This window comes from Lycorma delicatula, chromosome 4 (genome assembly GCF_047948215.1).
Source record: "Lycorma delicatula isolate Av1 chromosome 4, ASM4794821v1, whole genome shotgun sequence".
NCBI classification, from domain to species: Eukaryota; Metazoa; Arthropoda; class Insecta; order Hemiptera; family Fulgoridae; genus Lycorma; species Lycorma delicatula.
Genome location: NC_134458.1, coordinates 48,485,581 through 48,503,545, shown reverse-complemented (window position 1 = coordinate 48,503,545; position 17,965 = coordinate 48,485,581). Strand labels below are relative to the sequence as shown.

The 17,965-nt window shown below is 30.1% G+C and overlaps 1 protein-coding gene across 4 annotated transcripts in view; it reads left to right on the top strand.

Moving 5' to 3' along the window:
* The window catches only part of chb (CLIP-associating protein), a 246,653-nt gene that overhangs the window by 184,036 nt on the left and 44,652 nt on the right, over nt 1–17,965 (top strand). For all 4 annotated transcript variants that reach the window (XM_075362879.1, XM_075362878.1, XM_075362877.1 and 1 more), the window contains 6 exons: nt 2,781–2,944; nt 4,446–4,651; nt 5,343–5,476; nt 9,123–9,343; nt 10,619–10,802; nt 12,002–12,101. In XM_075362879.1, the coding sequence (XP_075218994.1) occupies nt 2,781–2,944; nt 4,446–4,651; nt 5,343–5,476; nt 9,123–9,343; nt 10,619–10,802; nt 12,002–12,101 (1,009 nt within the window). The remainder of the gene's footprint in view (nt 1–2,780; nt 2,945–4,445; nt 4,652–5,342; nt 5,477–9,122; nt 9,344–10,618; nt 10,803–12,001; nt 12,102–17,965) is intronic.

Below are 17,965 nucleotides of genomic sequence, written 5' to 3'. Positions count from 1 at the left end.
CTTTATCGAACGTTCTCATTTGAACTTCTTCAGTCTACAGATGATGAATTCATCTCATTGACCGCTGCTTTGTTTAAATGTTCAAATAAGAAATCCAGGTTTTTTCTGGAATAATGTAATCAAACAATTCATCACTCATTTTCATAACTGCAAAAATTCATACGCTGCAGCAAGACGTTTTCTTTGTATATGACTTGTAACAAAGTCATATATAAAGCACATACCATATACAAAGCACCCATCTGGCACACAATTTTTTATAACCCAATTTTTCAGTCAAAACTTTATAAATCAAAGATTGTGAAACATCAAAGACAATATTGACACAATGAAGCTCCAATTTTTTCTAATCCTTTCATAAATTTTTTCACTTAAATCATCCATTATCAGTAACAGCCAGACACTACACTCTTCATCATGAACATTCATTCGCCCTGCTCGAAATGAATGGCACCAGTCTTACTTTAGCATCATTCGTAATATTTGGATTGTAAGTGTCACAAATTTGTCTATTAATGTCAGCCACAGAATTGTTTTTTGCCATCAAAAATCGGATTATGCCTGGTACTTCACACTTGGCTGGATTACGAATTGTATCACTCACTATAAGTGGATGAATATAAACAACTAACAACAAAATGACTTTTGCTCACAACTGATGATTGATTGAAATAACAGCTATGCAAATACCATCTGTTGTTTATGTCACATATATCGGCGACAAATTCAAAACAGAACTTATTTTAAAAACACATCTTGTATGTTTATTTTCATTTAGCCATAGAGGACTGTAATCAACACAGATGTGATTGAATGTCTGTTTATGACAACTAGTTAATCAGAGTAATTTTTATTGTAATTGAACTACGCTGCTGCTAGAAATCAACTGAATATTTTCAGAACTCCATCTATTTAAATATAAAGTATATTATTTAATTTTATTTTCATATATATATGTATGTATACACCATAGATCTGTATTGCTGCTGAATATGGAAATCTTGGAACAGATATACAGTGGTGAACAAATTAATCTACACAGTATTTTTAACAGAAAATTTTATTTTTAAAAGAAAAAAGTGTGTAATAGTGAAATGTACTCAAATTTAATAGTTTATGTGTCCTCCTTTGTTCTTGATTATCTCATTAATCCTGTTTGGCATTGATTCCACTAAGGTAGAAAAATTATTTTTGATCAGTTAATAAGATCAGTTTCTGTGCTACAATTCATTTTCTCAAGTGTTCTTTTTAGTATGGCCCATTAATTTTCAATGGGATTCAGGTTAGGGGAGCTCCTTGGCCATGAGAGCACTCAAATATTTTTGTTTTTTGAAGAACTCTTTTGCTTTCTTTGACATATGACATGGTGGAAGGTCCTGTTGGAATATGAGTTTTGGGTTCTTCTGCATAAATGGGACTATTTTTTTCAGTCATATGTTAATGTACTGGTCCGCTTTCATCATCCTATCCATGGCGTAAGTCCTCCTGGCCCTTTATGTGTAAAATATCCCCAAAACACCTTTTTGGCTGGGTGTTTAGGAGCTTGTTGCAAGTGTGCTGGCGTAATAGTCTTCTCATCTGCTGACTTACAAATGTAGGCTACTCTCTCTCCCCTTGGACAAAGAAGTTAGTCTCGTCTGAAAAAATCACTTTTTTCTACATCTCAATAGTCAATTCTTTACATTCCTTTGCCCATTGAAGTCTTTTTGTCTTCATAATTGCTTTCCGATCAATCCTTTCCACTGTCAACAATCTTCTACGAACTGTCATATCAGAAACATTACTCCCACTGGCTCTCGAGTCCCTATTAAGGTCAACAATTGTGGATTAATTTTGCTTTTTCTTATTAGTAGTCAATCCTGCATAGGCGTGGTTTTCTTTTTCCATCTGCATTTTCCTTTTCTCTTTGGAGAGACGGAACCTGTTTCTCTAAACCTTTTCACGATTTCATTTACAGTACCTAACCCCACGCTACACTCACTGGCAATTTGTCTTTGACTCATTTTTATGTGGTGGGACAGAGAAACAATTTTTGACTGCTTTTGTGGGGTTATAGCCATTGTATTAACTAGAAATGAATAACAAATTTATAACAGAAACTCACAAGGTCACCAAAAACTAATTGATAATAATTATAAAAGCACAAAAACCACTAATTCTGTTTGTATATGAACTAACAACATAACCCGAAACATCAAACAGTAAGCAATCTGCCACAGAATGAAAATTCCCTATAAGAGAACAAAAATTCCCTTTGTTCGGTTTAGTTTGTTTGTTATTGTATAGTCAAAATAGTTAATTTATTGTGTTCAGTTTATGCAAATTACAGCAATAAATATTAACATTTTAAATAATAAAAAAATTACATTTGGATGGCATAGTTATGATTCAAATAAAACTCATAAACAAAATAATTACAGTATTAAATACGTTACATTAAGAAAATTAATTGCAGTGATAATATAATTGTTGAATATAGACTGACAAAGAAACCATATAACATCTGAAAAATTTTTACGGAAGCACAATTCCAACGTTTAGAAATAGGTTTTAAATTTGTAAAAAAATAAACTGATAAATAACATGTCATGCACATCACTGAATAAAAACAATTTATAGAAAAAAGCTTTTTTTGAAAGATTAAAATATTTCATAAGCATTCCTAAGAAAAATATAATGAAGTTGTGATATTTGTTTAATTATTCTCAATCTTTATTTATGACTTATATATGCATTGTGTTTATGTAAGTATAGTAAAATTCTATAAAATTAATTTGCAGGTTTTTAGTTTATTCTTGGACACGCTTAATGACCTAATTATTGCTCATAGAACTGATTTAAACTTTTGGCTATATATTTTGTTAACAAGATTACTGAACAAACTTGGAGGTGATCTCCTTGGATCTATTCAGAATAAAATTCACAAATCACTTGATGTTGTCAGGTATAGTATAAAGAGAAAATACCGAAGCCATACTTTTAATTACATATAATTAGTATTATTGTATCATTAATTAGAAATATTTATTATAGTATTAACAGTTTAGATAATGATAATTATCATCTGGATTCACCATTAAAGCTTTAATGGTGAATCTAGGCTTTGGCTTTAGGAGAAGCCAAAAAGTACTACTACATTTTTTCTTCATTTTGATTATTTATGTGTTTTATTGTATGAAAACAAGTTACCTTAGATTTTTTTGGCATGATTACTCATGCCATTTTAATATTGAAAATATAAAATGGCATGAGTAATCATCGTAACCTATTAATGTGTAACCTATTAATGTATCTTAAATACCTTTCTGTTCAATTTGAACTTGTGTCATACATATTAATTTTTCTTCTTTGGTATAATAATGCTATGTACCGAAGCTCTTCAATTTCTGAAGAAAATGCAGTTTTATTTTTTATTATATATTTCAGTTGGTCAATGTAATAAGACCATTTATCAGCAGTATGCTGCTTCCATTCCAGATAAAAATAGCTTGATCTTTGAAGGGATTATAGACATACTGCCTAAAGAGAACATTAAAGTTTTCCTGTGCGTTGAAGTGTTATGGTTCACACAGCTGAATGGAAACTAATCCATTGTTTTTAAAGTTAGGATACATAGAGAAAATAATTAATTAAACATAACTATGTCTAATTAAAATGTGACTCCCTGAGTTCCTAGAATTGCAGGAACAATTGGTTATTTTTCTAAGCAGCATACAATTCATTTATTTCTTTTGAGATTCTAAGTAGTTAAGCTCTCCGAATGATCAGTTATTTTTATAATAAATCATATTGTATTTTGATAACTTCATATCTGAAAAGAAATAACATGAAAATTTGCCTGATGCTCTAAAATATATTAAGTTCAGAGAAAGGAAAATTAACATTTATATTTCATTTGGCAGTCTGATTATCTACAGAGTGTTTTTTTATTTGATTAATATATATATATATATTTTTTAAATATTCCCTTCATACTTATATATTTTTGTTTAAGTTACACATGTGTACAGATTAATATAAAAATTAACTTACTTCAATGCAAAGATGACAATTTCAGGCTGTAGCCTAAGCTTATTAAATTAGCATCAAGATAAAATAGATTAAAATCTTTATAAGATTACTTTCCACTTCAGAACTAGTGGACAAAGGTTTTAAACAATTAAGAGATTAATGAAAAATAACTAACTTAATTTTTACATTCAACTGTAATTTTATGGACTGATGATGGACCATGGCCTCCTGAAAACGTTTTCTTCAGAATTGACGTAAGTTCATCTTCAAATTAATCTGTACATTTGTATAAATTTTATTTAAAAAGCCAAACATGCTTAAAGTATGTGCTACAGCCAGTACTTGGTTTATGCTACAATATTTAAATAAAATGACACCACTTTGAAAAACATAGTTCATGATGGTTGACTAAAATACTGTGTTTATGTTTGCAGGACATCATTTCCTAGTGATGTTCAGATGTCAACTGTGTTAAGATTTCTTTGTGATGCAACACAGACACCAAATGCTAGGGTTAAAACAGCTGCTTGTAATTATATAACAAAATTGGCTGCAGTAACTGATCCTGGATTAGCATTCCTTCCTCCTTCTCCTGGACAAGTTAAGGATACTGCAACTGCAGCACTTACTAAAATGATAGGTAATGAATTCTTATTGATTATATTTCTTCATTTTATAATAATAATAATAATAATAATACTTTATTTTCCTTTAGGTTAGAATTAATATGATCCTTCAACATAAACATTTTTAACATATTATTTTCTTAAATACATATGAATTAAGATCTTGGTTCGTACTTTAAATTTACTTAATTTAATTGTTTTGTAATTTAAAAAAAAAGTAAACATTAAATGATTGAATAGTTTAATTATTTTTTCTTCAAAGAAATAATAGTAATTTTCTTCAATATTTTTTTTGTCTTCTTATTTGCCTTTATTTTAATTTCTTAATAGGTGGGTAGGTTCACTATATCTCAAAATCTGCAATTATCTTTTAGAGTTTATACCTTTCTGATGTTCCATGCCATTACATTTGCTTTATTACACATACACACACACACACATACATATATATATATATAATAAATTTCTGTAGACTTATTTATCTAAGGAAAAAATTGAATTTATTTTTTAAGGCTGGAACTCATTTTCATGATTCAGGAGCAGACCATTTTCATCAGTACTCCAAGTATTAAAAAAAGTAATTTTTATTATCTTAATTTAAAAAAGAAAAATTAAGGTCTGGTTATTACACAAGTACTGTTGATAGTATTAACTGACTATCAGCCTTTAATTAAAGAATGCTGAGTAAAAGAATATTTGTTTTAGGATGGACTATGGGTGATAGTATCAAACAGGGTAGTGAGTTACGAAGAGCCGCTCAGGAAGCTATAATTGCTTTATTTAATCTAAATACACCACAAGTAACTTTACGGTTTTCTCATCTACCCAAAGAATATCAGGTAATATAAATTTTGACTTTTTCAGTACTTTTATGTTGTAATTTCTTTCAGAGCCAACAAGAATTTAAAAAAATATACTAATGTGAATGTAGTTCATATTGTTTACTATTGTTTTTACTTTAAAAATATCTAAGAAAGGAATTGAAAGGTATTTAGTCAATGAATTTCAATAATAAGAATACTGTAATTGCCCCACATTTTAGTTAGTTGGTGGTTTTATTGATTGATTATTCTGCCAACATTACAAATGAAAATGTTTTAAGCACATTCAAGATGTTATGGTGAACATTTTATTATTTTGCCAACATTACAAATGAAAATGTTTTAAACACAATCAAGATGTTATGGTGAACATTTCCTTTCAGTTATCAGAAGCTTTACTTTGATACTTATTGTGTTTGGTATTTATTGTCTTTATGGTGTTTATTAAGAATAGTTATTCTTTGTGTGCTTTTGCTTTTTCTTCATCACTTTGTCTTATTCCTCTTCTCCTCACTTACACACAAAAAATATAAAGTATTTTGTTTGTGGTTGAATTATTTTATATCATATTATCTCTTAAACATGTACCACATTAAAATAGCTTATAGATTTCTTAGCTGCCAATATATAGAGTGTCCAGGTTATATAGGATGTCCAGTATCCAAAAGTAACAGCTTTTATTAAGAGAACCAGTTAATATAATTTAATAACACAGCAACTCACCAAGTTTTAATGTAGGTTAGTCAAGTTGTATGCACCTGTTGTAGCTCGGCATACATCTAGACGATATCCGTCTAGATATCCAGGTGTTCAGGCATATCTGTGGCGTTATTTGATCCAACACCTTCAATAAGTCTCTGTTTTAAATCATCTAAATTTCAAACTTTTCTTTGGTACACACAACTTTTAATAAATTCCTAAGCAAAAAAGTCCGAAAGAGTGATATCTAGAGATTTAGGTGACCATGCAGTTGGACCTCCTTGTTCGATCCAGCATCCAAGGTAACTGTTGTTCAAGAACATGGTAACATCTTGATGAAAATGTGGTGAAGCACCATATTGTTAGAAACTGAAGTGGCAATAATCTGAGGAACGCTTGAGAAAGTTCTCCGCATGTTGAGATACACAGTGAACTCCATGAAGAAAAAGCAGACCAGTGATGCAATTTTTATGTAGTCTTAACTAACCAGACATTGTTTTTCAGTATGTCCTTTTCATTTTTGATTACTGTATGTGGTTTTCAGTACCCCAAATTTGACAATTGTGTCTGATAACTTTCCCACATGTATGAAATCACTAAATAACAACATATCAAGATAATTAGGATTGTTTTCGACACAGTGCATTACCTCTGCAGCAAACTGATATCGTTGGTGATGATCATTTGGTTTAATGTGCGGAAGTTATAACTTGTATACTCGCAGATAGAGCTACTTATGAACAATGTCGTGAACAGTAGAACAAGGAATTTGCATTTTATAACTAGCCTGCCTAATTGATTTTCTTGGACTGGCAGTGATTGTGTAGTGAACACGATCTTCAGTCTTGTCACTAATTAAAACTTTTGGATGATTTCCTGTTAGTGAAACCAAGCTTCCAGTCTCTCTTAAAGTCATATCCCAGTGATGAATAGACTTCGATGTAGAAGGATCAATATTTTTTTAATACCTTTAGCCCAGACACCCTATATTATAAAGGTGGCATGTAGTAGTTTTTTGACAACTTATTACAATGTCTCACTTAAGGTTTTATGTATAATTTCTGCTTTTGCACTAACTGAAATGAATGTCGCAACTAGTTCTCTTATTCTAAATTCTTTGTAAATGCTGGTATTGCAAATGTAAAACTTTCTGGATGATTCACTGAAGAGATAAAAATAAGGTTAGACGTTATTCTATCATTAAATCAGAAAATATTTAACTTGCAACAATCTTCTGGTAAATTTGAATAGCTAAACTCAAAATGTAGAATTGTTTTGTTTTATTTAAAATGTATTATCAGTAGTTGGAAAATAATTTATAAACTGTTCTTATTTATAAATAAGATATAATAATAATCTGTTTTTGAATTTCAAACTTGTACTATGTACATTCTGTCATTTCTTTTGGGATCATTTGTGGTATACTCCAAAATCTTTAGAGAAACTAAAGTTGTTTTTTTTTTTAGATTGAGAATATTAACAAATTGTATATTCTGGAAATTATAGTACGTTCAGAATGATGTGCATTAATTTCTACAACAATGTTTTCCACAACAATATTGAGTTGAGAAATAGTGAATGTCTGACTTTATAGACCAATAAATTAACCATTTTATTTCTTTTTAAATAAACATTTTGCCTTCACTCAGAATCAGATACTTTTAAAGCTTATTTCCTGTGATATTTGTCTTAAGGAATAAAATATTTATTTATGTAACAAAGTATACTTTTTATAATATTTTAAAAGAAAAAGCACGGGTGCGTATAAGTAAATAAACTGTAAAAGGTTTTATAAATGCAGTTTATACCTAACACTTGATCAACAGAAAACTCAACTACTTGAGCATGGTCAAAAAAAAAATGCGGTGAAGGACGCATTACTAGAATTTGATTGTTTTTGTGCAAAATTTATTTAGAACAGATTATTTTATGAAAAAAAAACAAGTATAAGTTTTACAAAATAAACTTACTTATGGAGAGAAGAAATTATTAAATAAAGATTCCTATTAATCTTTTGAAGTAATTTGTGAACTTGGAGATGGAAAAATTGACTCTTGCTTGTGGGGTTACAAAACATACAACATTACAAACAGTTAAGATTATTAGATTATTAAATTAAGTCTTAAATATTATTTAAAAGCATTGTCATTATGCCGTGGTAATATATGGTGATGGTTTTTGAATAGAAATTAATCAAGCATGTGCACTTAACCCTATGTACTTCCATCTTTGTTTAAAACAAATTTGTTTCATTAATAAAGACCATATATTCATTTCTTTAAATTGGCGTACATTTGTTTTTGTAGGTAGTATTTAGTTATAAAAAATGTATTTTGATTCTAATTACTTTAAATTTTGGTTAAATTTAAAAAATTTTGAATATTTGTGTATGATCACAGCCATCATTATTGCTTACATCCTTTTTATATTAACTGGTCAATAAATTTATAAAGCAAGGATCACATCTAATAAAATAAGAGTAGTGCGAACAAGTTTCACAAAAAAGGATTTGTATATTTGTTTAGACAAATCTAATTAAAAATTTAATTAGATTCCATTGTACACTTAATTATTAAAATAAAATCTCAATCATATAACTATTATACTTACTAGCCAATGCCCACCCTTGAATGTTGAGCCATTTGGCAATGCGATGATCAATAAAAACAGGCTTCTGTGAATTCCGGTCTCTCATCCAGTTGGGTGTGGTCCAGGGCTGAACAATCTCAGAAAATCAGCATCCATCGTCTCACCCAGGAGATTGCAGCACATGGATTCGGTGAAGTTGACAAGCAAGGTAGTAGCTATAACTATTATTGTAGTTATTATTTAATGAAGAATTCAATAGCTTAGCCATCTAAAATTTAAGTATTTTATATAAGTCTTGTGCACATGTATGTATATTTGTGAAAAATTTTTTAATCAATTGTATTAAGAAAAAATATATATTTTGAAATGTGTACAGGAAGCTGCTGCCAACTTAATTCAAGGAAGGGTTAGAAGATCTAGTGGCAGTAGTGGAGGTGTAATCGGAGGGGGCGGCAGTGGTTGTTCTCCTCCAATGTCACCAGCCTCACCTACACCTACCACAGTACCATCACTTCCCACCACACATCCGTCAACCCCTCCTTCCAAGTATCCAACTCATATTGATGCAGAAAATTTGAATCCAGAAGAAGTATACCGGTACTTATCACTTATATGTTAACAATTTATAATTTAAATTTAAGTGGTATTTTTTTTAGTTTATTAACAAAGGATAATTTTTTTTCTTTTTTGTGAAGTAATGTTTAGTAGCAGCAGCTGTAAGTTTACTCAACATTGCATCTTAATTTTTGACAGTGCAAAAGTGCATGATTAATTATGATTGTAAAACATTTGTATTACAAAACCAGCCCTTTTGTAGACAAGATCAAAGGTGTAATATTTCTTTCTAAACAACATGTATAACTGGATATATGTCCCAACTAGTAGTTGGAATATTCAGTTAATCTGCTGTTTGAACAAATAAATGTTCCCACCCTCCTTCTATGCAACATCATGAATTGCTCAACTATGAAAAAATTATGGTCTTCATTATTTTTTTTTTTAATATTTGATTATCTTACTTTTATATTTTTCAAAATTGAATTTTATTTCTTGCTCTGAAAAAAAAATAGGAAATCCAAATTATAAAAAACATATTGAATACTATTTTTACTTGTAAAATACATTTGAAACTATATTACCATTTTTGTTGTGATGTTTATGCTTATTTGATTAATGAAACAAAAGATTTACAACTACAATAATTTACCAATATGGCAAAAAATTAGTTAGTAATATGCAGTGTGTTATTTTTTAATATCTTTTTACTACTATACAATGCATATGGGTTTTTAGATGCACACCATTATCTATCTGGACAAGCAAAATGACCATTAATCAGTTACACAGTAGAACATAACTTAAAACCCATGCATGTTCAGTGTTTAATGGAAATATTGTGTGTAATGTTGTTATTTTTATATATATATATATATATATATACACACACACACACACACACACACACAGTTTAATTGCTCTTAATACTTCTAACAGTATCCCCGCAAAGATATACGTTTGAAAACGTATATCTTTGCGGGGATTGAAACATTTGGTCCACAGTGCATTAGAGTTAATCTAATAACAGAGGCATGTGAAGGATATATAGGTAATTTATTTTTATTATACTGATAGGCTATTAAATATCATCAGAATGGATGTCACAACTGACTATTTTAACAGTATAATTTTGATTTTATCACATACTGTGTGAAGAAATAATCTGATTTGTTTAGAAAATTTATATTAATATAGTGATAGAAGATTTACATGAATAATGATTATGAATGATCAGTTTTTTGTGATTAAAGAATTTTACTAAATAACTAACATTTAGTTAATATTTTAACAAATTTCTTCTTTTTTTTTGTTTAGATCACTTCGACGGACAACAGCTGAGATCCAGAATTATAGTTATGAATCCGGTGGTAAAAAAATTGATAGAGAAGAAACATCTCAGGACTCGGGCATCAGTCAGATGTCTTCAGGTGGAGGAGATGCTTGCGTGCGTTCATTATCTCAACATATGGAAGATCTGTCAATATCTAGGAATCAGTCGGTATGTGAGTGATATAAGGTTTTATTAGAAAGTACTTTTATTTTCACTGATTTATGTTTTCATGGTGAATAATAAATCCTACAATATATAGTTATACACATGTTCAAATTTAGTTACTTCAAAGCCCTATTTTAGTAAATATATATGCTGATTTTAATTATAATGTGTGTTTCAAAATGAATATTGAGGTTTTAAAGTTATGTAATATTTATTAAGTTTTACTTACATTGATAAATTATACGTGAATGAAAGAGCAACTCAAACAGCTTTTCCTATAAGTGTTTAGTATGAGCACACAACAGTTCATCACACAGCACACATCCAGCTGATAGGAGAGTTCATCCCATACTTTAATCAACAAGTCTGGAGTAATTGATGCGACAGCTGCTTCAATCCTGTGTCTCAAGTCGGGTAGTACAGCCGGTAACGATAGCACACACACTTGATCCTTTATAAAGTTCCAAAGAAAAAAAAACGTATGGGGTCAGATTGGGTGAGTGTAGAGGCCACGGCAAACAAGCCATGTCATTTGGTCCTCAGTGGTCAGGAAGAATTTCATTCAACCAATCATGTACAGCATTATGCCAGTTAGGAGGCGCACTATCTTGTTGCCAAATAAAGTTCATTGGTTCATATTGCAGTTGAGGAAAGATTTCCTAGGACTACACACAAATTATTCTCTTATATGTTCAACATTGCCTTCAGATACACTCAGTCATCCTGCACTGTTCCCTTTGGAATTGTTTATACCATCTACGAATGTTGTTATCACTTGGGGGATCACAACGGAACTTCAAACAGAATACATGTTGAACAGTAATTACTGATTCACAGTTTGCAAACTGCAAAACACAGAACACTTTTTGTGTTCAATAAGAAATGTGTTAAGTAAGAAAGTATTTCTTCACTGAAGCAGTAAGTTTGATTTTTTTTGTGTGTTGTTTTCTATAAATGATAACATGAAGATTTGGTTATAAATTTGTTAAGTTCCAAAAATAATACACAATAACTTAAATACAAACAGAAAAATTATATATTGTAACAATAGCAAAATAAAAGAAAATTTGAATATTTTTCATAGGATGAGAATTATGTGGAATCAAATACTATTTTATAAAAATAACAAATCCAATTATAAATAAATATAATTATGTATTAAGATGATAAAATATATTTCTTACATATTTTATTATTTTCAGAATCGTTCATCATCAGCTGGTAGAGTTTTAACTGTAAGGGATTGCAATGGTGTTGATACTACCGATAATATTAACCAGAGTGAAGGATTTACTATCGGAGGTCAGTTATATTTTACTTTAAATCATCATGTTAGTAAATTATTATATTAATAATTATTTCATTAATTCTTCTAATATTTTTGTTGAAATTTTATTTTTCTGATAGGTAATGTATTATTATGATTATTATTTTTCAAGTACTTAGGTATAACTGAACATACTTCACATTTGTCAAATATCATAATGGACTCTTCCTGCTGAAAGATTTTCACTCCACCAACCTTCATGACAGGTTGGTAATATCTCAGCCTTTGCCAGTTAATCTGTAGCATCCCAAGTTTGAATCCTGATCAGGCTTGGCATTTTTCATTTAAAAATTAAAGTTTCCATAACCTATCTCCATACACAAATGTCAAGTTTATATGTGTTTACAGTGGAATTCCTATAACTCGAATATTCAAGGGAATAAAAAACCATTCAATATATGGAAAATTCAAGTTAGAGAAACATACATGTTAGAAAATTACGTAACCCAATATAAATTCACTCACGTGAAATGTACAGCACTAAGAAAATATTACATTTTTTCCATATACAGTCTTATATCACAGCAATATTATTACATGACATGATTCAACATTATAAATACAGTATACAGTATGTACTGGGTAGTACATATATGTAGTATGTACAATTTTTAGTTAGTAAGATAACTTACCTGAAGAGTATTCTATTACCACAGAAAACACTAAATAAAATGTAGGCTAATAAATACACATGAAAATAGTGTATGTTAATCACTTTTTCCTCACTGGTAATCAATTTATTGTAGAAAAATTGTTAATGAATGAAAAATACAAAAGGCTATACTTATTATGAAAAGTAAAAAAATAACATTGTATTGTATGTAAAGCACAGTTCAGTTTTAAATTCAAGGATTGTGTTTTAAAAAGTTTTTCAGATAAACTAAAAACAATATTAAAATTATTAAGTGAAGAATAATTGGCTCTTTCGTAAAAAAAACTGAATTTAATTAAATTTGATTAAAGAAATTGTTGATAGTTGTCTGACATTTATTCTGATGCAGTGTATTCAACCATTTTTCTATATCTGCCACCATGCAAAAACTGATTTTGATACATCATCTTTTGATTCAATGAATCGTCGAACAGACTCAACATTATCTATAACTTCCATTAAAGTTGGGGGCAGTATGCAGGGTAGTTCATCATTACCGTTATCCGAATCTGTCTCTATGGTGTCATTCTCATTTGCATTAATTGTATTGATTACAATATCTTCGTCAGTAGGGCATTCGGCTACTACCAAATCTTCATCTATAGAAACATAATTCCGAAAAGTTACATTTCTGGGTACTTCCAAAACATCAGTAACTGATTGCCATTCATTATTGTCATCGTCATCATCATCATCATCAGTATTGTTGCTAGAACAAAGGTTTTCACTGCTAGTTTGTTCACATTCCGACAAAATAACAGGTTATTGTGGTTTTAAAATCCAGCTTTTTTAAAACGGCTAAAAATTGTTAGCTTAGTTACATCATTCCAAGATTTTTTAACTTCTCATAGACAATTTCTGGTTTTCGTTTCTTTTTAACAATATTAACCTTTCCATCACAATCTGTTTCCTGTACATTTGCATAAGATTTTGTATAATGCCTTGATCCATTGGTTGCAGTTTACAGGTAATATTTGGTGGAAAGAAGTGCATTTTATCGATAAAAATTCCTGAGGAAACATTTTTGACTGTGCCAGGCAGTTGTCAATAAATGGAACAATCTTTCTATTTTTTGAATAATAATGATAATAATGATCCAATTTGAATAACCATTTTTTTTTTTAAGATTTCACTAGTAACGCATGCTTTTCTGTTGATTTCGTACTGACTAGGCAAAGTTTTAATGATAGTGAAACAATGTGGTTTTTTCGAATTACCAATTGAGAGAGGTTTCAACTTTTCTGTCCCTGACATGTTCGCACCTAAAAGAACTGTGATCCAGTCTGTACTTCGTTTTCCACCATGGCATTTATCACCCTTAAAAGTTAAAGTTTTGTCAGGTAAACATTTGTAAAATAGTCTAGTTTCATCAGCGTTAAAAATGTCCGATTCGTTGTATGTGATCATAATTTCTTTTAGCTTACTTTTTATACATGTATTACAAACTTCATTTACACTAGCACTTTCACCATAAACATTTTTTAAAATTATTCCATGCCTATCTCTAAACTTATTAAGCCAACCAACACTAGTTTTGAAATCTGTACAATTGAACTGACTCGCAAAGTACTCAGCTTTTTTCACATAAAATTGGTGCACTAATAGGTAAATTTTGATTGCAACTGTTTTTAAACCACTCTAAAACACTTTTTTCAATATCAGGATACTTCAAAGCCTTCACTCTTTCGATAATGCCTGATTTATGAAGGCTACAATCTTTCAGAATTTTTTCAACATTATTGTAAATTGTAAGTGTATTGAGTGATATACTGAATTCCGATGCACCACATTTTTCTTCTGTTTTTCCTCATCTACTTCCAGTATGAGCTTTATTTTATCATCTAATGACACTGTTTTTAAATTTCTTTTTGACATTTAAAAAAAAAAGAACAAGAAAAAACAACTAACCAAACTAAATAAAAACTAAATGCACAAAAATCATTGCAAGGAAAGAATCAGAACACCCTTGTTTACAGTAGCAAACAAACCCAGACAAACGAAAACTATGCATATGAGCTGATACAGTTATAAAGACTCATTGACCAATACTTCTTAAGACACAATTTCCGGTGAATACTGACACATGATGTATAAAATTTCGCTTCCCTCTTTACTGTATGTTGATTCATTCTTTTTCGTTATCGCATAGTACAAGACGTGAATCATGCTTGTTTCCTATTTCTGAACTGAAAATAAGATCGGTATTATAGGCCTAATGTTAAACTTGGGTTTTTTTATTTTATTTTTTGTAATTAACTAATCAAATTTTTTTACTTCAACTTATAGGATTTTTGTTCAAGTTATAGGTATTCGAGTTACAGGAGTTTGACTGTGTATTGTATGTGTGTGTATATATATAAAAATTTGAATAAAAAGTTAATTTTATTCAAATTTGAGGGTTGTTCAGGAAGTTTTCAGGTTGACACAGAAATGGTGCAAGTATTAAGAAATGAATTCAGTTGCTTGTTTGTGGAGATCAAGTAAAGCAAACAAGTTTTGATGTTTTACAAGAACTATATAAAATTGAGGTTCGAGCTATTATAAAATACTTGTTTTAAAATGTTTATCCCCCTATATAGATTGACATACAAAAAGAGTTAGATTCCAATTCGAAGGATTCTTCCCCTTTGTTTCTGATGGTAAAAAGAAGTTGGCTGTTGAATTTAAACATGGTTGTACATTCATTCAAGATGATGAACACTCCAGTTGCCATAAAACTGGTACGACTGACAAAATCACCTCAAAAATCTGCAGTGCTGTATAAAATGATTGCCAGCTGAAAGTGTGTGAGTTTGCTGATGTTGCAAACATCTCAGTAACCACATCCACTACATTTTGCACAATGTTTAGGTTAAGAAAAAGCTTCCTGACTGATGGGTGCAATGTTTGTTAACATTCAACCAAAAACCAATTTGACTGAAGACTTTTTAAGGGTATTTAGACTTAATTAAACATGATTTTGCTGAGTTTCTTTGGTATTGTATATCAGTAGATGAAACATAAATTCACTATTACATGCCAGAGACCAAACAATGCTTGGGAGCTGATGAAAGTGTGCAAAAGAAAGCAAAAATGGTTCTGTCTACAGGAAAAGTCAGAGCTACTGTTTTTTTTACGGGATTCTCATAGTGTGGTGCTCATAGACTACCAGGAAAAATGCAGGACCATCACCAGGAAGTAGATACTTCACTACTGGACCAACCAAAGGGTACTATTCAGATTATGCATCCACATATGACAAAAAACAAAGTGCTTTTTTCACCACATTAATATACCTGTATGCCCACATCAGATTGTTGTTGCAAAAATCCATGACCTTTGCTTCAAAGTTCTTTCACTTATGCCATATACATTGAATTTTGCTCCCAACAATTATTTCCCTTCTCCATCTTGGAGAATTGTCATGCTGGAGGAAGATTTACTTCAGATGATAAGGTCAAAGCTGAAACGGTATATTTTGTAGAATTGGACAAATTACATTTTACTGATGGTATTAAAAAATTGGATAGTTATTGGTTTAAATATATCAAATTGCAAGTGTATTACAAAATAAAAGGAATTCTGAAAAATCTTGTATTTTTTTGTAAGGAAAACTTTTCGAACGACCCTTATTGTAAGAAAAAAATCATCGGAGAATGAACTGAACATTGAAATGCTTAAAATATTTGACTTATCATTTTCAGGAATTATTTCAAATATTAGTTTAGTGGGCTTGTTTCTACTAGTAATTCTTTTTCATGGAATTCTGGTATTCTCTTGACTGCAGGACCGCTAAGATTGATCATCCCTTTTCCTTTTTTTCTTATATGTTTCTATGTTTGGCCCTATGCATCCTTGAGTTATTGAATATCAGCAGTTAATTCATTTTTTAGTTCACCATAACTGCATGTGTTTTTACAGTTTTTAAAATCAATCTAGACTATTATATGGATAAACTCATTACTATATGTTAAGTTTAAAATATATATACTTATAAGCTATTTAGTAAATTTGCAAGTATGAATTAACATGCTTTATTTAAGTTACATATTTCTTACTTGTGACTGTTCTAAGTCAAATAAATTTGACGCAAATTGTGATGTTCTATGTAAGTTAATAATTTTAATTGTAAAACCCTTACCATAACCTATGTGTTCAAGATGATTATGTACAATTTTATATTCTGTGAAACTCATTCTTTGTAAACCTAAAAAACATTTTGTAAAAAATGTGAGTAGCCTATCTAAAAAAAAGAAAAAAAAACGTTAAAATAAATTGAATTTTATCAAAATTGCAGCTAACTGATGACCTGTAACACAGTATTGAAACTGTCAGGAATAGTTTGATAGAAATAGAAATTTGTGCTAATTCAGAAATATTGATTACCTATGATTATGCTAGATTCAGATTGTTAAAAAAACATTTAAAAATTTGGATCCATGCTCTCCGCTAAGTTATTAAAAATAATTTAGCTTAATATTGAACAATTTCCCGTAATATTTTATTTATTTTATCATGTCCTTTTATACCTGCAGATATAGTGTTCATTTGCCGCCAAAAATTTCTATTCTGAAAGAACTGTCTCCATTCCAGTACCTACTCCTTACAGTTACATGAATTCCTGCCTCCTTGGTCTTTCTGTCTTCCATTTCTCATCAGCCTTATACTCCTCCTGTACTTTTTTTGAGAGACTCAAAACCTGTATCTTAGAGGTGTAGGTTGAGACACTGCAACCTCTAGCTATCTCAATTTTGGATTTTTCCACTATGGTAATTACAAACTTTTTGATCCAATGAATTGTGCCCAAAACTTTATATCCAATTTCATGGATTTGTAAACTACCTTTACTTAGCCACTGTCTAAGCCTCAGAAAGTAGGTTAAGGGTGGTAAAGTTACTAACCTTAACATTCTCATCTCTTTCCTCACTAAAATTTCATGTGAAGAAATATTCTCACCCAATCTGAAAGTACCTAACACAGCAGCTCTGCTGCTATTCTAGTTCTTCCTCCATTTTATTGCCCAAAGATTCCTCCTTAGTTCTTCCTCCATTTTATTCCCTGAATGTATAGTGGCACCTGAACTCCTGAAAGAATCCACTTCAAGATGAGTACTACACAATTTGTTGATTTTCAGAGGACCTCTAATATTTTCTCTTTTGCTGTCAGCATTATATTTATCTTATTGAAACTTTGTCTCTAAATATACCA